The sequence below is a fragment of the Camelus ferus genome, chromosome 18 (genome assembly GCF_009834535.1).
Source record: "Camelus ferus isolate YT-003-E chromosome 18, BCGSAC_Cfer_1.0, whole genome shotgun sequence".
In the NCBI taxonomy this organism is placed as follows: domain Eukaryota; kingdom Metazoa; phylum Chordata; class Mammalia; order Artiodactyla; family Camelidae; genus Camelus; species Camelus ferus.
In genome coordinates this window covers 25,253,638-25,277,498 of record NC_045713.1, presented here as the reverse complement: position 1 = coordinate 25,277,498, position 23,861 = coordinate 25,253,638, and the positions used below count along the sequence as shown (strand labels likewise).

The 23,861-nt window shown below is 54.0% G+C and overlaps 1 protein-coding gene across 13 annotated transcripts; it reads right to left on the bottom strand.

Moving 5' to 3' along the window:
* Positions 1-4,233: 4,233 nt before the first annotated feature.
* Positions 4,234-21,661, bottom strand: METTL22 (methyltransferase like 22). Of its 13 annotated transcripts, none has more exons than XM_032460733.1 (12): positions 21,564-21,661; positions 18,979-19,145; positions 17,273-17,620; positions 13,124-13,285; positions 12,890-13,034; positions 11,492-11,625; positions 10,012-10,083; positions 8,516-8,569; positions 7,526-7,606; positions 7,252-7,354; positions 5,564-5,732; positions 4,234-4,341 (listed from the first exon to the last, which is right to left on the bottom strand). In XM_032460733.1, exons 2-12 carry the CDS (start codon positions 19,130-19,132, stop codon positions 4,264-4,266), a joined length of 1,500 nt encoding a protein of 499 aa, XP_032316624.1. In that variant the 5' UTR covers positions 19,133-19,145; positions 21,564-21,661; the 3' UTR covers positions 4,234-4,263. The 13 variants fall into 13 exon arrangements, with proteins under 13 accessions (XP_032316624.1, XP_032316627.1, XP_032316629.1 ...); XM_032460727.1 differs by lacking the exon at positions 4,234-4,341 and adding an exon at positions 4,350-4,853; XM_032460729.1 differs by lacking the exon at positions 4,234-4,341 and adding an exon at positions 4,350-4,853 and having other exon boundaries at positions 11,492-11,623; positions 17,361-17,620.
* Positions 21,662-23,861: the final 2,200 nt, after the last annotated feature.

The following is a 23,861-nucleotide window of genomic DNA, read 5'->3' as shown; positions in this document are numbered from 1 at the left end:
GTTTTACTACACACGGCACCTTACGAATCAAGTTAGATTTTAATCATTACAACTCTGCTTAAAATCACCAAGTCCTCCCCATGGGAAACCAAGACCCATTTTGAGCAGGCATCTATATCAATCAGTAGAGATGGGGTTTTCCATTGATTTATTTGTACATTGCTCTTCATTTAGCTTTACTTCCCGTGAGCTTAATCACTGATGGTGGTATTGTTTCTTCCTTGGCTTCTTGTGCTCTTTCCAATCGTTCCGTTGATATTTTCCTATCAGCGCAGAAATCACACTCACTGGATGCCAGACTGGTCTGACGAGAAGAGTGCCCCCGTGTGGGGACAGAGATCGGGGCTGTCCTCGAGAACCCAGGGCCTCCTCCATCACCCAAGCCTACACGTCTGTTTCTGGTCTGAGGGGCTGAGCCTGCCCTTTGTGGTTTTAACAGAGGGTTAAAGTGCAAAAACCATCAGGTTGATTTCTCAGTCTGTTGGTAGAGAGATCGTAACATAAAAACTGCCCATTGGCTGCCCCAGTGTTGTGGGCAGAATCACCAGCCAGTGTTGGATAAGCAAGTCCCGGGAGACACCAGCTGTGGGGCACCGCACACCATGCGTGCGAGAAGCGGCGCAGTCTGGGAGGCCTCCCTGGTCCTAGCTGGGAGCAGGGTTGACCCCCTGTCTGCTTCCACCGTCTGTGGTGTCACCGCTTGCTCAGCACCTTGGCTTGTGAGCAGGTTCAACCTTGCAATCACACTCCTGAGGGCTAATGCCACATTCACTTAGCCTTCTAGAAGGCTGCCACGCAGGGAACACAGCACGCACAGTGTCATCATCACATCGGGAGGACCAGCACCCAGGCACACAGCACCTCTGCCTTGAGACCCACTGGGGGCACGAATGGCCGCTGCACCCCAGAGCCCAGATGCCCATGGGTCACCTTGACGCAAGTGCAGCAAGATGGGTCTCCCAGCAGGATACTTTGTATCAGAGTCACGAGGGCCAGGGTCTGCCTGCCCACCCCCGGTCAGCCCTGCGTAATGGCTCCACCGCAGACAGGCAGGCACGACTTCCCACTTCCAGCCCCACCCTGTGTGAGTGCCTGGACTCAGATCATTTCCCCGGGCAGCAGTCTCCCCTGCCAGCGGTGTGGAGGGTGACTTGCCTATTCCTCTGAGGGCCACCTGGGTCCTCCAAAGTGACCTCTGTGTACAACACGGAGCCTGGAATTTAAGGCAGGCGTATGCAGTATTGACTTTTCAAATTTGCTCTTTGCCCAGCTGGTGTGGCAGGACAGCCTAACACACAGGATCTGTTTTATTTACATGGATAGGTAGAGACTGCTCAGTGATTTCTCTAGCAGGTGACGGATGACAGAGAGATCTCATAAACCACGTGGGCCATGGTGTACTAATTGAAAATGCTCCCAAACCAAAAAACTCTACCCTAGGACAATGCCTGCTGTCCACTGAAAACCTCCCTCGTGCGTCTTCCTCAGATTATCTGATATCCCCCTTAACAATAACTCCACGCAGAGGGGAGTTTTCCCATTTTACAGATGGAGAAGCTGAGGTGCAGAGGCTAGGTCACTTGTCCAAGGTCATCTGGCTGGTCCATGGCGGAGCCAGGACTGAACCCAGGTCTGCCCAACCCCAGAGTCTGTGCCCTTCACCAGGGATGTTATGTCCCAGCCTTGCTCTTCGCAGTGTGGTCCCTGGCCCGCAGCACCCACAGCGTCACCAGGGAGCCTGTTAAACTGCAGCATCGCGCTCCACCCAGGACTGAGTCAGAATCTGCGTTTAGCAAAGCTCTAGGCAATCTGCGTGCACAGAACCTGAGGAGTGCTGGGGCCACAGCATTACTATTCATTGGTGTTACGAAATCTTTCCCATGCAGGCTTGAACCAAGTCCCCTCCATGGGCCATATATTCTCTGAAAATGTTAGAATATGTTAAAAAAAAATTGAGTCTAACAGTCTAGCAGAACATCTCAGTGGTTTGATGATTCTGAAACACTGCTGCCAAAAAAGCACTTAGAGAGGCTCGAGCAAAGCCATAAAACACGGTGATAAGGACGCATTTTGACTCTGAGATGTGAGAACCTGAGGATGCTCTGAAATACAGTGAGTCAAGATTAATTCTGGGCTCCACTTAGAGAAAGCTTTCGGGCCAAGTGTCTTGGACATAAAAGCACTCGCCCTAATGCGCCAGGTGAGAGGAGGGACAACCCCATCGCTTGGTGCCAAGTGTATTTACAGGCTTGTCCCCAGGAGTGCTAGGGAAGTGTCTCCAGCAGTGCTGACACATGGCCAGCTGTGGGCTCTGTCTGGGAGTTTGTTAAAATACATCCCACGTGATCCACAATTACGCTCAATTATGGTGAGTCTATCAGGGACTTCTTTTGGTGGGGGAACCTTGGAAAACAGGAATAGCTCAAAGTCTACGCCACTCAAACCACCGTGCACACAAGTCACCCAGGGTCTTGTCAAAATGCAGATTGACTCAGGTCTGTGCCAGGGTTGCCGCTACATTTCTCATAAGCCCCTAGGTGATGCCGTTGCCTGCCACTGCTGGTCCAGGCACCGAACCGCTGGATGTGGGAAGGGCAGAGGCCCGGGAATCAGGAGGGTGAGCTGGGAGCCTGACTCTGCCACTTGGCAGCTGTGTGATGGTGGGCAAGTTGCTTAACCTCTCTGAACTTCAGATTTCTCACATTCAAAATGGGGACACTGGTGCTGTTTAGGGTCTTTATAAGAGTCAGAGATCATGCAGGTAGATTTCCTACCCACTCCCAGAGGGGAGCGGGGGACCCAATGGACTGCATCGCCTTCATGGTAGGTTCAGCTGAGACCCATTTTTCTTTTCTAAAGTAGCTAATCCTCTTCTTCCAGGTCAGGGTTTCTCCACCTCGGCACTGCTGACATCTTGGGTTGGATCATTCTTTGTTGTAGGATGTCTAGCAGCTTCCTTGGCCTGTGGCATCATCTCCCCAGGTTGTGACACCTCAAAATGTTTCTAAACTTTTCCAAATGGCTAGGAAGCAAAATCACCCACAATTGAAAAACCCCATTCTAAGCAATACGTCTTACTAACGATTCATTCAACAATATGTGTTCAGTGCCTACTTTGGGCCAGATCAGATGCCAGAAATATATTGGTGTTTAAGATGAGCAAGATCCCTGACCTCATGGAGATTTTTTGCTTTCAGAGCCTTAGTCTTCTCAACTATTTAATGGGTATAACCAGGCTGCTGACTTTCTAGAGTTGTTGGGAAAATGAGTTAAGACTTGAAAAAGGCTGGCCCATGGTGTCTGAATAAGCCAATGACTTGGGAGTAGGGTAGGCCTGGGGAGCAGACTTGTGCTTGGGGAGAAGTGACGTGGGCAAGGGCAGATGAGCTGGAGCTGGAGGGGCAGAGAGAAGCCAGGAGATCCGGGCTGCGAAGGCCAGGCTGGGCCCTGGTGGGACCTGAACTGGAGAGGAGAGAGAGGAGGGAGAGGCAGTGGGAGGGACGCAGAACCACAAGGTAAAGGGAGGAGCAAAAAGGAAGGGTAGAGATAAAGCAGAGAGGCACAGAGAAAACGAGTAAAAACCAGACACACATGAGCACACGTGATGCACAGTGGAGGGAGATCGAGGGCGGGAGGGAAATGCCACGAGGCAGACAGCCCCATGGACCCCGTTCCCTGGGCAGCCACGCAGGACCCAGCTGTTGTTTTAAGCACACCAGATTTTGGTTAAAAGAGGACACCAAGGCCACTGCCAGGTGAGTTCAGTTTGGGAGCCGCCTCTTGCCTCCTCCTCTGAACGGGCTCCCAGCAGAGGGCCATGGACGGGGCACAAGCAGCCATGGAGGAAAGGAGGCCTCTGTGTCCCATTCCGCGTGGTGTTATCACAGTGATTGTGGAGACGATGTTAAACTCATTTATAAGCAGTTAACAAAGGGGAATATAAATGACCCTGGGCGCAGCCCTGGCCGACCCCCAGGGGAAGCACGTGGTTAAAGCAATCAGCTCTAGTGGAACGGAACTGAGAAGATTGCCCAACGTGGCCAGGCGGCTCTCGAACATCCTGGAGCACATGATCCAAGCCGGCAGCATGAAACACAGGCCACCAGACGGACTCCCAGCGCAGGGCGATCACGTTCTCTGGCTGCTGCTGGGTGGCAGCGACAGAGGCCAGAAAAGCCTATTGGGTCATAAAAGGTCCAGTTGCCATATTTTTCAAATGACAAAAGTCTCAAGCACGTTACACTTTCGATTTTATTAGAAACATCACAGGAGCAGTCGAGGAGCTGTGCCTGCAGACGGGACGGGTCCCATCACTGGTTCCACAAAGACCTTCCAGAGCTCCTGCAGCAGAGAGGAGAGATTCCAGTTGAGACTTCACAACTTCATCAAGGGCTGTGATTAGCAAAAGAAGCGCCAAAAACACGCTAAAAACAGGCAGACCGCAAGCTACTGCGAGAGCAGGGAGCGTATTTGATTTCTTTGCTGTTCTGCTTTTCTGCGGAAGAGAAGCTGGGTGGTGAGTCCCGGCGCTGATCCAAGGGGCATCAGGGTGCCACGGGGTCAAAGGGACCAGAAGAATGGCAGCGAGCGCGCCCCTTTCCTGGGCACCGGGCACCATGGCTGCTGAATCTCGTGAGGAGCTGATTTCTCGATTGTGTGAAGCTCCCCTTAATGCTGGCGGGCGAAGGTACCACACATGCCAAGTTCCAGCGGGACCCTGGCATCCTCACTAGCAGAAGTGGCCTCGGAGGCTGACTGCGGGGAGGCCGCCCAGAGGTGGTGGCGCGACGAAGGGAAGGCCCTCCTGGAGCACGGGACCGCACAGAACCGCCTGAATGCAACGCCACTCCTGCCTGCGGATGGGAGCGGGAGCCGAGCAGGCCCTCCGTCAGCCCTCAGGCCCGGGCCCCACAGACAAGAGACCAAGACGGCGAAAGACCTTCGGACTTATGTGAATCTAGCTCCTGGGAATTTTAAGGGATCTTAAAGGGTACTTTTGACTTTTCAAATTTCCCCTAAGTGCTGGTTTTAAAACTGTGACGGGAAGTGACGCGGAGGTAGGATGAACCCCAGCTCTGCCGTTTCCTGGCTGGGACTCACCACGTCTCGGCGCAGAGACAGGGATGAGAGGGGCTCAGCCGGGCACCTGGCACGTTATTAGGATGACTGCTCAGAGGCCTGTGAAGGGATCCCACAGTGCCCCGGGCGGAAGGGCCACTGGTCATCAGACATGCCCGCCTAGTCCGCAAAGCCACGTCCTTGGACGGTGAAGATGTGGCCACTGGCACTGGGGCTCCTGCATCAAGACCTCCAACCCAGCCAAGGGCCCCCAGACCTCCTGCTTCCTTTGGAGCCTGCACTGCCCACGGGGAAAGAAAGTGCTACGAGCCAGGTGACTGTTCAGCAGCAGCCCTCCCCCGATCTGGTGAGCCTCCGCCCCAGGTTCCAGCAGAGTGGCACTGGCGCTCCTCCCCGCTGGCCGGGCTGGCTCACCGCCTCCTCTGCCCCGCAGCTGACAGCCTCGCACCAGAGGAAGCGGCCCTTGGGCCAGCGGTGCACCTACCAGCTGCTGGATGCGCTCGTAGACCAGGAGCTGCGGGAAGGAGGCGTCCACTGGCTCCACCACGAAGCGCAGGCGGCCGTCGGCGAGCCTCTCCAGCTGGCGCAGGCAGGAGCGGAAGTGGTCGTAGGCCTCGCATGTGACATCCAGGTGCCTCAGCGTGAAGTTCAGCCTGCGGACAAGCAGGACACACACATCGCCCGTCACCACCCGAACGTGCTGCTGCCCCCTCATCACCGCCTTCCCGAGGCCCCTGATCTCACGCGCAGCATTTTAACTGGGTGCCTCCTGTGCGCTGGGTGTGCACGCACGGCCTTCCGGCACCTGTAGGAGAGCCTGGGAGGGGGACACGGTTCCTACCTCCACCCAACAGATGCGGGCACCTGTCCAAGGCCCCGCCCTGCGGGCTGCAAACAGGTGCGGCAGGTGGCATAGAACCACCTGAGGACGGTCCCCTCCCCCTACGCCCAGCACAGGCCCTGCGTCTGGACCGCCAACAACGTGCACGTGATGGACACACAACAGGCGGGGCAGGGTGGGGGGCGGGGAGAGTCCAGGGAGGGCCGACTTCAGAACCGAGCCCTCAAGGAGCATCCCACACCCTGACCTGTAGCACCGCCCAAGTGAACCTCATACTCTTCACCGCTTTCCCTTTTCTTTCCAAAATCTTACTATGAAAAATTTCAAATATATAAAAGGGGCAAGGATGGTATAGTGAACCGCCCAGCTTCAACCTTCGTCAGCTCATGGCTTCTCTGCCACCTCTGCCCTTCCCCTGCCCCGCCACCCCGCCCCCAACCAAATTATCAAAAAGCAAAGCCAGACGTCACAGTATTGCCTATGTAAACATGTCAGTATGTCTCTTGAAAAAAGGGTTTTCGCTTGAAACAAACTCAATTAATCTTTCACATCAAATACTTAGTGTTCAACTTTTCCTGACTGCCTCACCCATAAAGGCCTATGAAGTCAGAATCCAAGTGATTGGATCCACATGGTGCTGTTGGTCATGTGGACCTCGAAGGGGGCCCTTGACGTTGTCGGTATAAACAACACTGCAACGTGCACGTGCCCACCCGGGCGGCTCTGTGCACGGCGGTGACCGCTTCCTCAGGGCGAGTTCTAGATGCTGAACTGCTGGGTTTATCAGTGTTTGGCTTTATGGCTTTTGCTACATATTCCAAGTTGCCTTCAGAAAAGCTGTGGCTTATGGTAAGAACGAGAGGAAGGTGTGTGTAGCGTGCCCAGCGCTGCATCTAGCACGAGACGGCCACTCCATCCACAGGAGCCCTAATGTTTCAGGACGTTCAAGTGGAAGTGTCCCAGAGGGGTCCCTGTCCGCGTCAGGGAGAGGACGGTGGCCCGGGGTGTGAAGCAGAGGTTCAGGAAGAGCAGGGGCCCTCGGCGGGTGTGGTGGCCCCGCGTCTCGGCTCTGGTGCACCGTCTGCATCCCAGTCCTCGTCTGTTTGCTGTCCAGCTGCGGCCTGGGGGGGTCCCTGACACCTCAGGCTTCCTCTCTTCAGCTGTGAAATGGGGACAGCAGCACCCACGCACGGGGTTGGTGAGTGGATTACATGAGGCCGTGTGTGTAAAGGACCAGCAGGTGCGTGACCATGATGACACTGAAGAGGACACACCTGGAAGGTGAGAGTCTGGCTCTCGGGGACATCAGCCCGGCCCCGTGCAGAGCTCACCTCTTCTCCACAGAGAGGATGGCTGTGCAGGCATTTTTCAACTTGTGAGCGAGTCGGGAGAGTGTTTTAAACAGAGCATCAGTTAAGTCATCATCGTAAAACACTGTGGGGAAGAAAACAGGCAAGTATCAGAGAAAACTACCCCTCAGAGGACCACGTGCCACCGTGGACTGAGGCCAGCAACAGGTCTCAGAATTAAAACCGCACAGAGACGTGGGAGGACCCTCCCCGTGAGGACGTGACGCCAACACCGTGGGAGGAAGAGGGCGCTCACCTTCGGCCGCGAGCAGGATGGTGGTGTGGCCGTACAGGTCGGAGATGTCCTCTTCCGACCAGCTAAAGGGAACCTCGGGATCTGTGAAAGGGCAAGGGCATCTTGGGAGCAGCCCTTTCTCTGCAGGCTGCCAGCACTCACCGAGACTGACCGAAAGAAGCTTCAGGAGAAGAAGCGGGGTTGGGTCAGCTCAACGCAGGGGGCACCACCAGGCAGCCCCGAACCCCAGAGGCCCAGCTTCAGGGCCCCCGAAGGCAGACTTCAGCCTAACCCGCTGACTCGGCTGGTACCCTGTGTCTGTACCTCCGTCCACAGTACTCCTGCCCCCATGTACCTGCTGTGTGACCCCGAGAAAGGTGCTTCCCCTCTCTGAACTGCAGTGGTCACACTAGAATGGGCATAATAATGCTTCCCTCACAGGGCTGTCAGGGAGACCAAAGGACCTCAAGTGTGCGAGGAGCCTGGTAGATGACAGGCACTCACCAAGCAATGATCTCCCTCACCTGACGTCTAATAGGGAAAAGAAAAGTGAGAGCTAGTGTGCAGGTCTGCATCAGTCTTTATAAAAAATTTAGCAATCTCTCACCCAGCAGGCCCTGAACTCACGTGGCCGACTCCCTGCTGTGGGCTGAGGACTGGCGCCAATGGGAGGAGGCTTCCCGGCTGGGAAACGGTCTCAGCCCTGGAGTCCCAGAGACCTGGGTTCACATCCTGACCTGCCAAGTACCTGTGACCCTGCGCAGGCACTTAGCCTCTCTGAACGGCAGTCCTCTCCCGTAATTCAGGGACCACTGTACCAACCGTACAGTGACTCTATGAGTCTGAATGACAGGATGAGCAGAGTGTGCCCGGCACGCAGCACCAGAAAGGACAGCTGTCACTCGTCAGCCCACAGAGCCGGGACTCTGCTGGTTAGTCAAGGCCACAGGGCCGATGGCCTCAAGGCATCACAGTGAACCACCAAAGGGACACGAGGAGGAGGACATGCACCTGTGCAGAGGTCATCTTTCAGCCAGTCCAGTTCCTTGACCTTAACTACACCACCTACAAAAGCAAACACAAACAGGACCCCTAAACACTGAACACAATGAGGGAAAAGATAAACTTTCCACTACACACCAAGATCCATCCATCCGTCATCACTCCCCAACCCCCCGCAACCTCCCGCAGTTTCTGAGTGCTGAGCATCAGGCCTGGGGCTGGCACAGGGAACACAGAGATTGATGGACATGTCCCTGTCCTAGGAGGCTGGCAGGCGGCAGAAACCACACTGACGGGCCTGCAGTCAGGGTGACGTGAAGAGGAGGTGCCAGGTGCACAGGAGGAGAGGGACTCTGGTGTTGATGGGGTGTCAGGGAAGGCTTCAAGGAGGACGGGCTTCGAGCCTGCTCCTTCCTTCCAGGCCTGCTGACAGCCTGCTGTGCCCTGGCCATTCAACAGACAACCTGACACAAGGGATCAACCACAGATGGGCCCTGCCCTCATGGAAGGTGTGGCCTAGTGGGGTGGCAGATGCCAGTCAACTAGTCACATAAATGTCAAAACGCAATGGTTCAAGGTGAAAGGAGAGTCTGTTAGGGGACTGTGACCTCACCTGGAGGTCTGAGCATGATTCGGAACCAAGAGGAGGATGAGAAAGAGAATTCCAGGCCGGGGAACCAGCAGGGCAAAGGCCCCAAGGGCAGGGGAACCTCCAGCAGGGCCAGGATGGGGAATGGGGGGCACTGTGGGGAGGGGCTGCCAATAGGCAGGGGCCAGACATCTCAGGATGTGGACAAGTAAGGGGGCTGGGAAACCTCTGAAGGGTCTGAAGCCTGTGGGGCCAGAGTGAGCCAATCGGAGTCTGGAAAAGTGCCCCAGATTGCTTGGAGGAGGAGGCCTGGACAGGCAGACTAGTTAGGAGCCAGCTGCCACGTCCATCATGTGAACTCAGTCCTGCAGGCAGTGCAGGAACCTGACGGTCAGGCTGATGGGTGGGGGGGCATTTGGGGCAGAGGGAAGAGCATGAGGAGTGACTCCGAGGCTCGCTGGACGCAGGGCTAGACGGCACTGTCAGGATAGGAGGTAGGAAAAGTGGGCCAGGGCCAGACCAGGAGGTTTGGAGCCAGGGAAGAGCTCAGCCTTCACCCCAGAAGGCTTTCAGTGGGGAGTGACGGGCCAGGCTGTCTTACAAAGGTCACTCCGGATGCTACACAAAGGACAGCTTGGGTGCATCAGACAAGGAGCTAGGGAGAGCGGGAAGGGGCCTTGCGACCTCCAGGGAGGAGAGAGCTGAGGTAGCATGTGGCGGTGGGCGTGGGAAGAGATGTGGCAGACAGAGTCGTCTAGGATCTGAAGCGACTGGAAGCCAACCCGTCTGCTCTACCACTCACCGAGGCATCAAGGGAAGCAGACAGAAGCCTGCCTCCATGTCACAGTTCTGGGTGTCTGCCCACCTCCCAAACAGAGAAACCTCCCTCTGGGACGGGAGATCCCCCGGGCCTCACCTCCAGCGGCGGTCAGGTGGCTGTTGAGGGCAACGTTCCGCTGGCACATGGCCAAAAGATCTGCACCGACATCTGGAAAGACAGAGGGCACGCCATAAAGCGCCAGCCGGGGCGGCCCTCCTGCCTCCGTGCTTCTGCCTGGGGAGAGCTGCTATCAGCAGCACGACTGCAGAAACGTGTGAAATGGAAACGGAAGTTGCTCCTGTGTGCTTTACTGCCAAAATGAAATACATTCAGCATAAGGCTTTCAACGATCTCTTCCTTAGGTAAGAGGTGACTCTGGTAGGGACAGGGTCTGTGCATTCCAGAGATGGAGGTGAGAGCTCCCAACACCCTTAGAGCATAGGAAACAGGCACGTGCCTCCTGAGTCCACCCTCAACATTTCTAATGACCCTACAAGCTGCTGTCGCGGTCCCACTTCATGGACAGCTGGTTGGAGCAGTCACATGGCTGGGCGGAGCCAGGGTTGCATTTGAGCACAGGTGCCTGTGACTCTGAATCTAGGCTCATTCCCTGACAGCCCAGAAAACTGGCCAGTGCCAGAAGGGCGTCTAGGTGTGATTAACAGAGACAGAGCAGATGCAGACAGGCTGGAGGCAAGACTGCTGGTGCCTGACTTGCTGTCGCCACCATCATATCTCCTGAGCTGCCTGCTGCTCTCATGAGGAGAGAGCAGCTCCTCGTTGCTCCAGCAGAGCTGAATTCTAGTACATTGAGTCCTCGATGGGGGTGGGGACAGTGCTTTGACAAAAGTTAACTTTCAGTTAGGAGAATGTGCACATGGAAGGCACTCGCCTGGCCCTCTGTGGGTGCCCCTGCTCCCCCACTGCAGATCCCTGGGGACCAGACTGTTGTCTCCATCCCAGGGACCATGCAGAGCCTGGGTATGAGTGTCAGGGATGGCGGGCTCTCTGCTCATCGAAGGGACACACCTATTCCTTTTCCTGGGCCCCAGGTTAAGAGGCTACTGATGTATGTGTCTGACAGCACAGGGCTGGGTCAGCCGTTTTTAAGCCTTTATATACTTTTTGTCAAAACAGATCTTGTGTGGGATTGTAACGTATAAAACAGATGAGAGAGAAGCACGGAGGGCTGAGTCGGGGAGGGAGACCTGGAGTTCCGGGGCTGCCCCTGCCCTCTGCTCCATGGAAGACAGTGTGAAACCCCCACATGAGGAGGCACCACGCTGTGAGCCAGCAGCCATGCGTGTGACCCGGGCCAGCCACCTGAAATTAGCCTTGGTCTGCCCATTTGGACAAAGCGGGAGGTGACAGGCCTCCTGGCTACTGCCCTGTGAAGCTACAGGTGCTGATGCCTGTGAAAAAGCTTCACTAACTTAGACGTGCTGTCAGGATGCAAGCTCTGGTCTCCACGCCGGGACAGCTCTCTCGAGGGCAAGATAACTGGATGAGATGCTGCTGTTGGGTGCCAAGCACAAGCGCAGCCCTTGGGTGTTGCTTCACAGCTTGACTCACTCACTGGCGTTTGACCCCAAATCGTCAAGGAGCAGCACAAAGGGTGGCTGCCCTGCAGACTCCCGGGCAGCGGTTACTGTTGGGTTTCTGACCAGTACACCCGAATCCCAGGCCACTCCAGCTTCCTCTTTCCCAGCTCAGGATATGCAAAAGCAAAAGACATGCACCAGGAAAACATAAACCAGGGGTCGAAGAACTGCAAACCACATCAGCAGACATGGCTCTCTGCCTAGCAGGTGTTAAAGATGTGAAACACAACAATAATACTGACCCGATGCGATCCTACTCTCCCATAAGCGGGGATGCTCTTCCTAAAAAAGCACGCTGCAAGCCTGCAGTGTAGCTGCCAGCACTGCACCGCGCAGTCTGCTGCGTGCTCCCTGAGCTGTGGTACTTAAGATGCTACCATCGGGGGAGCTGGGGAAGGGGACGTGGCACTTTCTATAATATTTTAGCAACTTCTCTGTGAGTCTCATGTTACTTCAAAATAAAAAATTCAAAAAGGAATCATGAGACAGTAAGTATTCAAAAGCTCAAGAAAGGTCCCACTGACTTCTAGGAATCCAGCCTAAGGATTATCAGACAACAATGCACAAAGGTATTTCTTGCAGTGCAACTGACATGCAAAGACCCCCCAAATCCCAAAACACAGCACATGACAACAGCCAAAATGTCCAGCAATAGAAGAATGGTTTAAAAAAGGAGAAAGAAATATTACATGGTCATTAAAAGTCATTTATAATTTTTAACGGTCATGGAAAATGCTCTTTCCATTTTTCAACATTTTTGGCAGGATGTAGCCCTGAAATATAGTTTGATTTCAGCTATTGTTTGGGATTGTGTACACACAAAGGAAAAAGACTGTAAAAAAAAGTATATATATATAAACAGTTACAAAACAGATTCGAAAGCTCCCTAAGGACAGGGACTTGATCTGTTTTATTCGCTCCTGGGTCTCCCGCATCTGGAACTGTGTCTGGCAGACAGCAGGTACTCAATGAATTGCCTATTGTTGAAAAAACCCGACAATTGTAAAATTACGAGTAAGTGTAAGTTTTATTTGCTCTTCTATAAATAGTAGGCAAGATCTCCACAATCAGGGAAAAATAAAAATCTTGTTTTTAAGCCTTACGAAAAGCATACTCGTGGTTTTCTGAGATGTTTACTCTTCTGAGGGCATGTGAGTGGAGGTACCAGCAGAGCCGCTGGTCCTGCACCTGCTGGGTGCTGCTGGGTCATTCTGAGAAAACCATGGAGGGTGGAGAAAGCCAGCCAAAGAGGATGGCAAAATTAATAGCAGCCAGGGACCAATGTCCAGTTTCTCTCCCTCACTTTTTTTTCCAGTCAGTACATGCTTTGTGAAGAGACCACTTCCCCTCAGCCTGGGCTGGCAGGGTGTTACCTGTGCAGTAAACGGTCCGAGCCACTGTGGCTGCGACGATGCTGGCGAGCCCAGTGCCCCCTCCCAGCTCCAGCACGGTGCGGCCCTGGAAGAGGTCCCGCTGGAATAGGACGTAGTCTGCCAGGAGCAGGGCACCCCGCCACACCTGGAGGAGAGAGGGACAAGGAATGACAGGTGATGTGAGGCTCAGGAGAGACCCTTCAGGGCCGTGGAAAGTAGACGGGACCTACCCACCTGCTTGCCAACATCCTCCAGGGGGGTGGCCATGGTGTGCTCTGGACGGGACAGAAACCAAAAGAGAAAGGGCCACCATGAAAATGGGGATGGACAGACCACAGACAGACGGGTGCATGGCAGGCTGCAAACATGGTCGGATGGGGGCTGGAGGCAGGCGTCCTGAGGAGGAGCAGAAATACAGGACATGCTCCCATTCCGGGGTGGGGGTGTGTGTGTGGCATCACTCACACTCCAGGCACCACGGCTCACTCTCATTCTGATCCCTGGGTGTCTCTGCCCTGCAGCGCCAAGACTCAGGTCACAAGAGGACTGGACCCAACTTAATCAAGCACACCCCTCCCCACTCCACCTTTTTATGCTCAGTAACTGCATATTCTAATCATAATGTATTTATGTTTTGATCAGCTGTATGCTAAGAAGAATCACAATTCATTCCCAAATATTTTCTTACACTTAGAACACACTAAGCTAACAAAATAAGTTTGAGTTTATACCCTTTTTTAGGTGAAAAGCAGTATGTTAAAGTATCCTGAAGCACAAGATACATTAGGATGAAATCTGGTGCCGGTTGTGGAGGAGGGGAGAGGACAGAACTGCGAGATCGAGGAGAAAAAGGAATGACGTCAAACACTTTTCCTGTTAAGTAAGCACTAGCTCTCGTATTTTTAAGCAAGATGGTGATGGCTATTGAATCTAAATGCCCACCACACACGCACAGCAGGGAAGCTGCATGCGCTCGTCAGACTGGCTCAAGTCAAGCCCCAGGCTCACATCAAAACCAGAGCAGAGAGCAAGGTGGGGAGAGGAGAGCAGTGAGGCTGAAGGTGTGAGTGGGTGTGCGTGTCCACACATGTGTGTGGGGGAGGCGGGGGGGGGGGAGAGGCCTCCTCGGGGTCCCGGCTTCCATAGCCCTGCCCCCTCCCCAACTCTGCAGCCCCACAGTGTGCTGTCCGCTGGCTGCGGCTCACAGCACCCCTCAGAAGGCCCCCTCCCTCTGCCCCCCCGGCCCCCTGCCCCTTCTGTCTGCCCGGCCCAGCCAGGGCGCCCTCCCAGCGGGATCTCGGTCACAGGCACTTGGTCTTTCCTCTGAGGGGTTTCGTGCACTCAAGTCTTGCTTCCCAGCTGCATCCAAGGGGCGCTCGGCTTCCCTTGAGAGCGAAGGTGGACTAAGCTCAGACAGACCCGAGTGTGAACCAGGCTGGTCACGTCCTAGCTGGTGGCGGACCCACTGAACTCTTCGGAGCCAGAGCCCGTTTGCTCCCTTACAAAACACAGAACTAACACCTTCACCTCATCTGTGGGCTCAGTGGCCTCCCTAACCAGGGCCCAGGGCGGGGAGTTCCTGCCCTGGGAGAAGTCAGAGTTTACACCCAAGACAGTCCCAATGGCGCCATAAAAACGTCAAAGGCCAGCTTGAGGAACAAACCCATGAGAAACTCCAGGGTCACAAACGGGGTGAGACAGATGGTGTTAGAATCTGATCTGCACCCTGCCCCCATCAGGACAGCCTCTAGACCTGCAGGAGCCCAGCCTCTCCTCCCTACCCGTCTCCCTCCTCCACACCTGGATCAGTCCCCAGGAGTTAAGGCTGACGGCAGCTCACATTTTCGGAGCACTACTCTCTTGGTTCCTCACACCAGAGGCTACACCCATTTTACAGGCAAGGAAACTGAGCATGGAGGCCAAGGGACTTGCCCAAGTCACAGGCCAACAGAGAAGGCACATGACTTGGGATCCGACAGCCTGAGTTCCAGCTCTGCCTCTTCTGAGTTCTCGCTGGGTCTCAGTTTCTTTACCTATAAAATGAAGGATAGGATGATAATTTACTGTGAACCCTGGGTCTGTGGATTCCTAGCGGGTCCATGGCTAAGCTTTAGATTTGATAATCCACTGAAAGAGTTTGGAAAACACACTCTCCTCCCTGCAAGGGAGGTTTTTAAAAATCAGTTTCTCAAATGGGCCCACAACCTGGGGGAAAAAGGCTTGGCTCATGGAAGGGAGGCACGGGGTGACCAGGACAGACACCTGCTCAGCACCTACTCCGCGCCAGGCCCCGCAGGAGGCACTCATTGGGCAGTATTTATGAAATTAGCACCAAAATCCAGGGAGGGCACCTTCCCCGACCCCGTTTTGTAGTCCAAAAATGGAGGCTCTGGGTGGGCAAAACACTTGTCCAAGGTCCCCTGGCTTGTGAGGAGCTGGGGAGCTCTACAGGATCCCGCAGTCCAAGACCCCTTCCCTACGTCACACTGTACAGGTGCAGATGGACCATGGACCAGTTAGGAGTTACCGCTTAAGCTCAGGTAGTTAATTACACTTCCACTCTCCCCCTGGGGGTAGGTGGGACAGTGAGCTAAAAAGGAAGGTGAACCTCCATCCAGGCCTGTGAGATCCAGCTTCACCACTCGCCACAGGGAATGAGGCAGGAGGGGAGCCGGCCCCATCCTTCAGGACTTTGTTCTTAGCTTGCAGGATGGGAAGCTCTCAGAACGTTAAACACAGGCACTCTGGGGGCCAAACGACTCACTGTGGAAGAACCAAGCCTGCCGCTGCCCTCCTCAGGGAGGCCAGTTAAGTGAAGGCTAGGTGAAAAGAGCAGTCCCCGACGCTCCTGCGGGTAGAACTTTCTCATGCTGTGATCACATGACGTGGGTAAGAAACACGGCTGGGGCGTCAGACGGACCTGGGTGGGAATCACGGCTCTGCCACTGACTAGCTATATGACCTTGGGCGAGTTCCTCAACCTCTCTGAGCCTCAGTTTCTGCCTCTGTGAAACAGGAACACCCATCTCTGGCAAGGCCGTGAGGACCAGAGGTAATCCCCCACCCCCACCAGAGGTCTAGAACACAGCCGGCCGGGGACGCAGCAGGCACTCGCTCAGTCTGCTGAACAGAGGAATGGGTGGCCAGCTGTTCTGTCTGGGCTTTTGAGAGTGCCCGGTGGACCCCATGCCCCCATCCTGGCCAGGACTGAGGGAGACCTCTACCTGGGTCCTCAGGCACCATTCAGGACCCTGGATCTCAACGAGCAGACTCAAATCAGAGCTCCTTCCCCCAGAGGAGTAGTGCTGGGGGTGGCCAGAGCCCAGGCTGTGGAGACGGACCACATGGATTCAGAATATTCCTCACCGCCACCAAACTGCACGGCCTTGCGCTTGCCACTTCCTCATTTGTACCACCCCTCGCAGGGGGTGGTGAAGAATACAAGGTGATGAGGTAAATCTCTAAACACAACAGGTGCTTCACCATCGCTGGCTTACTGCCTGTCCTGGCTCTTCCCCACTCCTGGCATTGCCAGAGATGAAAACCCTGGAGTCACCAGGCCCCTCTGCATCGCCCCTACATCTGGGAGTGGGTGCTTTTGATCCAGCCTCTGCATGCCCACTCTACCTCTCCCGCCACTTCATCACCACCCCGGTTCCCCACTTCATCACCCCCCTTTTCCCACCTGGCTTTCAGCTCCCGGTTGATCTGATCAGCCCACACAGTCCCCCAGATTAACTCTGGATCTACCTCCCTCTCCCTCTACCACAATCCAGCTCTGGAATCTCCCATGGCTCTCTGGTGCCGGCCCAGGCTGGCTGGGTATAACACAAACTCAGTCCCCCGCCCACACCCCCAGCATGCTGAGTTGGATCCAGTGTTGATGCAGGAGGAGAAAGGCTTCCTGGAGGAGGTGATGGCCAAGCTGGGACTTGGACGACAGTTAGGAATGTGTTAAGCAAGCAGAGGCTGGGGGCAGATGTTCTGGGAAGGAGGCAGAGCACAAGCAGAGGCCCACAGATGAGGAAGCACGCGGAAGGGGGAGAGGGTCGGTTGCAGTGTGAGTTGAGGCTGGAGACGTAGGCAGAGCCACCTCACGCACAGCCTTGGGAGCTAAGGTGAATCACTGGACTGTGTCTTGAGGGCAATGGGGAGCCACTGAGGAGTCTTGAGCCGGAGAGCAATCCGACTGTGTGTTTTGGAAAGCTCTCCTGCTGGCAGCAGTGCTATTCGCCCCCAGTTTCATATGAGCTGTTCAGCTAATCGGTCCTGCCCTGTGATACCCTGGATGGGCCTGGACACAGCGCCCATGCTCAGGCATCCTTGTGCCCTGACCGACACTGGGGAGCTGGCTTGGCAGCAGGTAAGCCGCTCTCTAATTACCTATTTTGATGAAATCGTGGGGGCTGCTCTCTCGGGCTTCGTCTCCCAGGCCGTTGTCTTCCTCCTGCGTTAGAATCATGGGATGTACCTTGTCTCTCAGGGGCCCTGATGGGTCAGAGGCAGCCCGTGGTCTTCTCACAACGTCCAAATCCCCATCCTCGTCCAGCTGAGCTTCCAGCCCCTCCTGGCCGCTGGTGTCAGCCTTGGCCTGGAGGGAGACGTCCTCACGGTGGCAGCCACTCCCTGGAGGGGACCCTGCGTCAGTGGGAGGAGTCTCTTCTGTGCGGACATCGCCACCCTTGACCCCCGAGTCTCGGTTCCACAGAAGCTTGAACTGGGACAGGAAAACTGAAAGGCAAGACAGAACACAGGAGAATATTTCCAAACTCTCCTTTTCTATTTCCCTTCCTCTCCTTTCAGAAAATCTGATTTCCACCTGGAAAGCATTTTAAAGGCCAGGTGGAGTGGAGACATCATAACGCCAGAAGAAAGGGTGGATTCAGCCGTGATGCTGTGGCCTCCAGGGCAGTCACCACGGCCACCAGAAGCAGCTGCCACATGAGGAGCATCTATACTGCAGGCACCCAGCTCACACGGTCTCGCCTAAATCTCACAGTCCTATGAAGCTAGTGGTGTCACTCCATTTTACACATGTGGAAACTGAGGCTCAGAGGTTAAGTGATCTGACCAAGGCCTCACAATGGTGGATGTGGCTTCAGCATGATACAAACCCAGTCTACTCAACTCCTAAGCTGATGCCCCGTGCTGCCTCGTAAAGCCTGGAGACTAGGACAAGGACACCAACTGCCCTTAACATCTGGTGGCCAGAAAGTCACCGGGGCAAGTTTTGGTAAGAGTATGGGTGCTAGGAAAGGTGGGCAGGAGGCGGAGGCAGGGTGCAAGGACCTGAATGGACAGTCCTGGGCCCGAGTCCTCCGTGTCCCCAGGTTGTCTGACGCTGGGGCAAGTCACTTACCTGTTCTGGGTTTCCTGAATCCAAACCCGGACATAAGAGAAAAGGAAGTTATTAATGGCACCAGAACAAGCAAATACAGGGGGATTGGAGCTGGGGAGGTGGACAGGGAGGGCCTGTTTGAGGTGTCATTTGAAGAGTCAAGGCTGGGAGGGAAGAATGTTCTGGGCAGAGTGAAGGTGCACGCAGCGTGTGAGGGGCAGAAGGGAGTAGAAGGCGGCGGCAGACCAGCAAGGGAGGGGAGAGAAGTGTGGACACACGGGCAGGGGTGGGGTGGGGCTGGGCCTCGCAGGCCAGGGTGAGGACTCCGGTTTCATTCTAAGAGCAAAGGAAGCCTCTGGAGGTCTAAATCAGGGCAGTGTTGTGATCTGCATTTTTCAAAAGATTCCCTTGGCTGCTGGGGAGAGGAGTGGTGGAGGGGGTGCAGGAGGAGAAACAGGGAGCCCAGTGGGAAAAGCCAGAGGCAGCCAGGCCAGCAATGCAGGCGGCCAGCCTGGGGAGGGCCTCCCCTCCTGGCCCGCAGGCTCCCTGAGGGCAGAGCTCGGCTTCTGCATCCCCAGCACCGAGTCCTGATCTGGCACACAGCGGGCGCTCAGGAAAGCACAGGCGTTTACCCAGTGAAACAACGGCACTTAAGAAGTGGCGTGAGGGTCAGTTAGACCATCCAGTCTCCCCAGCCTTTTCTGTGAAAGAGCAGAAACACAATGGGCTCCCCGGGGCGCAGGGACCTTACCTGGCTGCCCCATGCCGTTCAGCCGCACCATGAGGTGTCTCTGGTTCGGGGTGTAGAGGTGGACGTCTGACAGCACGGTGTCACTTTTGAAGGTGATTTCATCCATGGTGGGGGCGGGAGCCGGCGACCATGGCCCAGGCTCCACATTAATCATGGGACAGCAGCACCTGAGAGGCAAGAACAAGTCCTCAGGACAGCAGGTCCCAAAGGGGAACACTGTAAATGGACCCCAGCCAGGTGGCAGAGAGCTCTGCATTGCCCTGGGAGTAAGACTTCCTTTTTCAATCCTCTCTTAATTCTTCCTAAAGGACAGCATCTCAGAGCCATGGCAAGAGAAAAGAATCCAGCTGGAACCGTTATTTTGTTTTGCAGTGTTCATTTTAATAGTAATCTTTCATTTATGGCAATAAATTTATATTTATTTATACTGATAAAGTTTTTCTTCCCTTTTTATTTTTTCCAACTTTTTTGTTATAAGAATTTTCAAGTAACAAGTTGAGGGCATGGTATAATACAGCCATATACCCACTGCTTAGAGTCAATGATCATTAACGCTTTGTCATATGTGATCAATCTATCTATCTAACCAGGTTTTTTCTCCCCTGAACTCACCGAGTACATTCTAGACATCACAACATTTTACCCCTAAATTCTTCTTCGGCACCTGGCTCCTAAGCACATGCTCCTATATAACCATAAGACCATTAACAGACCTAAAATAATTAACAACTCCTTTATACCATTTAAAACCCAGTTCATGATCAGTTTTCTCCATTTGTCACCCAAATGTCTTTTGTAGCTAGTTTTTCCTAAACCGGTATTCATGACAATTTTCACTTTGCATTTACTTATTTTCCCAGCTGCCCACATAACATGCGTTTTAAAACCTTCTTTTTAAATTAAAAAGAAAGTGAGTGGATTGAAAGGAAAAGCAACGAAAGGAATCACTGTGTAGGTGACATATAGACAAGGAAAAATTACGAAGGTGACACAGCAATACTAAAATTTGGAAAACTGTGACTGAGGCCAAGTGGTCAAAACCTGGAAGGCTCTCCCTCCACCCGGGTGTTTCACTTCATCAAAAAGCATCCAACAGCAGCAGCGTGCAGAGCCTTGGGCTGTGATGCTGGGCACAGCAGGTGTAATCCCCATTCCACCTCCATGCTGTATGACCTTGGGAAAATGACTTCACCTCTCTGGGCCTGTTCCTTCAGCTGTATTCTCACCTTGCAGGGTTGTGGGTGAGGGGGACAGGCATCAAGTGCTGAGCAGAGTCCCTGGCCCATGGCTGTGGTTAATAAGTTCCAGAATATCCTTGTCTTGGGGCTGGTTTCAGATGTTTGACCCAAATGTGCCCACAATCACTGACAGGAACCGTTCCTACCTGGGCAGGTGTGCAAACTAGCTGTGTGCCCCAGGCATGTCATGAAACCTATTCCTTCGACTGGAAATGGGATCATCATAACCCAGGCTGTTCACAGTCTCAGTCTACACAACTGGAGTTCCTACATTTAAGTACTTGCCATGATGCGAAAGTTGGCCAAACACAAACATTTTTATGGGAAAGCCAACCCCTTACTAGTCTCCGTGCTGGCTTTCTTATCTGACTCTATACACCAGCACAAAGTAAGTGGGTTGTTGAGTGAGGCTGTAAATCTGGTAAATTCATGCAGGATTTCATGGTGTCAGTGAAACTGATGGAGGAGAAATGATCTCTTTCAGGGTTTAGGACATACTGAGTGCTCAATATATAACAGCAAACATTATCATTATAGCGTTGATAATAATAATAATAATTAAAGAGTGTGCTGGAAGATGGAAAAAGGCAATAGTTTCTCTAATCAGGAACAGCTGACTCAGTCTCCATCTGGGAACGCTGGGGAGGATGGGCTTTGGTCCCCTGTCCTCACTGGGGAGGAGGGGAAGGACACACCAACTGCTGATGGGGCCCCGCCCCCTCCTTCGGCTGGTTGCTGACAGCCGTCCTTGGCTTTCCTAAGGCTGTGGGGACCAGATCAGACGCTGTCATCCTTTATCCAGTAGGAATCCCCAGTCAGGGCTACCCCCTAAAAGCACTTTGCTGGAATCTGGGGTGTTGAAATACCTCCCCGCCTCCCGGGCTTTCTGTGTCAGCTGTCACAAACTCATCAAAAATCAGGAACTGGACGCGATTCTGGAACCAAGGCCAGGGGGTGCGGGGAAAAGACTTGGCCCTGGCCAGGGCGCGCAGAGCTGTATGTAGTCAGGTGCTCCACGGCCCTCGGCCCCGGGGGGGTCTTCGTTCTGTCTTGCCGCCTCCCTAAATTCCACGCTGGTGGGTTAAGCACCGCCGTCTCAAACTGCAGTCACAGCTCGGGCATCGCCCTCCCTTCCTAATCCGAAACCGAGGGGGCTGCTTGGACCCCGAATGGAATCCAGACGACGGCATGGACTCCATCCCCCAACACCCTTGCCTGGAAGGAGAAACTGAGGCTGAGTGGGTACTTAGGCTTCAGGTCCGTGGGAGCTCGTATTTCAAGGCCAGACTCGGTGCCAGGAGCCGCCCTGCATCCTACCCCGTGCCGCCGCCTCTCGCAGGGGCTTACCCGACGCCGACCGCAACCTTAAGTCCCGCCAGACCTCCTCACCACGGGGCTCAGGCGGCCGCCATGACGGCAGGTCTGCGCAGGCTCAGTTCCCCCCCCGCCCCCCCGCCCCACGGTCCCGCCTACCTATAGGGTCGCGCATGCGTATCAGCGTTGCCGGCGGATGTGCAACCCAGAATAGGAGCGGTTCTCATCTGCTGGGGGTTGCTGGGGTGGTTGGCCTGGGTGGCACGGGTCTGCTAGCGGGGGGCTGTTGGATAACTCACTCAAGTCACCCAGCTAAGTGGTGAGGCTTGAATTCTAACACGGATAATCGGGCTCTAGAGCCTGCGGTATTAACCAGCATGATAGCTATTTTATTATTATCCTTGCTTAGTACTCATTAATAGAAGCTGGTACTCACTTCATTCATCCGCTGATCAAGTCTCCAACATCAGGCGAATGAAGAATCTCAGCGTAACTGGCGTCTGAAAGGAAATGAAATCCGATACAACTGTGGCACTTGAAGTAAACTTTCAAGCACGTAGGAAGCACCAGAGATGTAAAATGTGCGCGCGCACACGTGCACACACACTCACACCCACACAGGCACCCCTTGCCATAATTTTTAAATGGATTTCTCTCTTCAAGACAAAAGGAGGTCGACACCAGTTTCAGGGGTAAAACATGGGGAGTTGATAGCGTGACCAAGCAGCATAAATAAGAAAAGTGTTTTTGAAGGAAACATGTTTCCTGAACTCTCCAGGACAGTACATGGAGAGCCCGCGGGGCATCTTGAGACCCCATTCTAGTCCTGGCTGGGTTGTCTCCAGGGGGTGTCTGGGTGCTAGGAGGGCACTGAACAAGGCGGTGTTAACACTCTGGATATTTTGTCTAAAAACTTAACGAGAATAAAGCCGGCAGAGCCATCCTTTGAAAACAAAAGTCAGATCACCCTCCTTCTCTGTTCAAACCCTTGGAGACTCCCCACCTTGGACAGAAAGAGAAGTCAGTATTCTCACAGTCGTCCCCTCCACATCTCATACCCACTCTCCTCCCCTCCCACCACCCTAATCAGTCATGGTCCCCTTCAAATGCTTTGCCTTAGCTGTTCTATTCACCAGGGATGCTTCTCCCCAGGACACCCACCTGCTTTGTTCCCCGCCCTCACCTCCTTTAGCCTTGTGCTCAAGTATCCTCTTCTCAGTGACATCTTCCCTAACCACCCTATTTAAAATAACTACCTTTCCCCACCCAGGCACTCCCTGCCACATAGGAGCTGCTCAACAAGTTCATTTTGTTGAATGACTGAAGGAAGGAAAGAGGGACATGTGTTCACTGGGTGTGCAGAGAGGGAGGACAAAAGCAGACTTAATGTCACTGGCCATCTCTGGGCTGCCTGAATGTGTTAGGCAGCTGGACAGAGAGCTGCTGGGGGTGATGTTGAGGTAATTCACATCATCACAGGCTTCCCATTATCCTCAGGGTCAAGTTCAAACTCTTCATCTGGCCCCTGTTATTAACCTTTCCTCCCTGAGGCATGGACAATATCTGTTCTCCTCTCCTCCCACAGTTGTATAATTTTGCTGGGCACATGCCTCCCCCAAGTTAAAAATTATTTCCCAGCCTCTCTTGCAATAGCCAGGTCACAGGGTTAAACCAATGGGATTTAAGACAATGGGATGTAAGGGGGATGTCATGGAGCAGCTTCTGGGACCCTTCTTTAGCAGGAATCTGGGGAGTCCTTTGTCCCTAATACTTTGTCCCCTCCATCATTCACGAGGCCCAAAAGAGATCAGGAGGAGGAGATCAGGAGGGCCCTTCACTAAGCTATGGCTGAGTTGCAACTCTTCTCAGGGGTCTCTTCCTCCAGGAAGCCTTCCTTGATTCCCCCTCCTCCAGTAGATGAGTCTCTGGGCCTTCCCAGTCCACTCCTCCCCATCAGAGCACCTGTGACTCGGCTTGTTATGACCTGTTTACTTGTCTCCTACACTGGATGTGAGTGCCTTGGGGGCAGGAGCAGCTGCTGGTTCCCATCAGCAACCCATGCTGGATTTCTCTGTATCTGAAAGGGAAAACAGAATAATGCTCGACAAGAAATGGCAACAGGACTTACAAACTATTACAGTTGACCCTTGAACAACATGGCTTTGAACTACCCATCATGAGTCAGTTTATAGGAGGACTTTTTTCACTAAATAGATACCATGGTCCTACACAATCCGAGGTTGGTTGAATCTGCAGTTGCCAAACCACAGATAGGGAGGGTGGACTGTAAAGTTACATTTGGATTTTTGATTGTGCAGAGGGTTGGTGCCC

What these genes read in the sequence shown, in the direction of transcription:
- METTL22 (XM_032460727.1), bottom strand. Translation starts at nt 19,132, where the DNA reads ATGATTAATGTGGAGCCTGGGCCATGGTCGCCGGCTCCCGCCCCCACC. An exon ending in TGGAGGATGTTGGCAAGCAG is followed by an intron (nt 13,035 to 13,123) that starts GTGGGTAGGTCC and finishes TCTCTCCTCCAG; the next exon opens with GTGTGGCGGGGTGCCCTGCT. An exon ending in ATCCTCTCTGTGGAGAAGAG is followed by an intron (nt 5,733 to 7,251) that starts GTGAGCTCTGCA and finishes GCTTGTCCGCAG; the next exon opens with GCTGAACTTCACGCTGAGGC.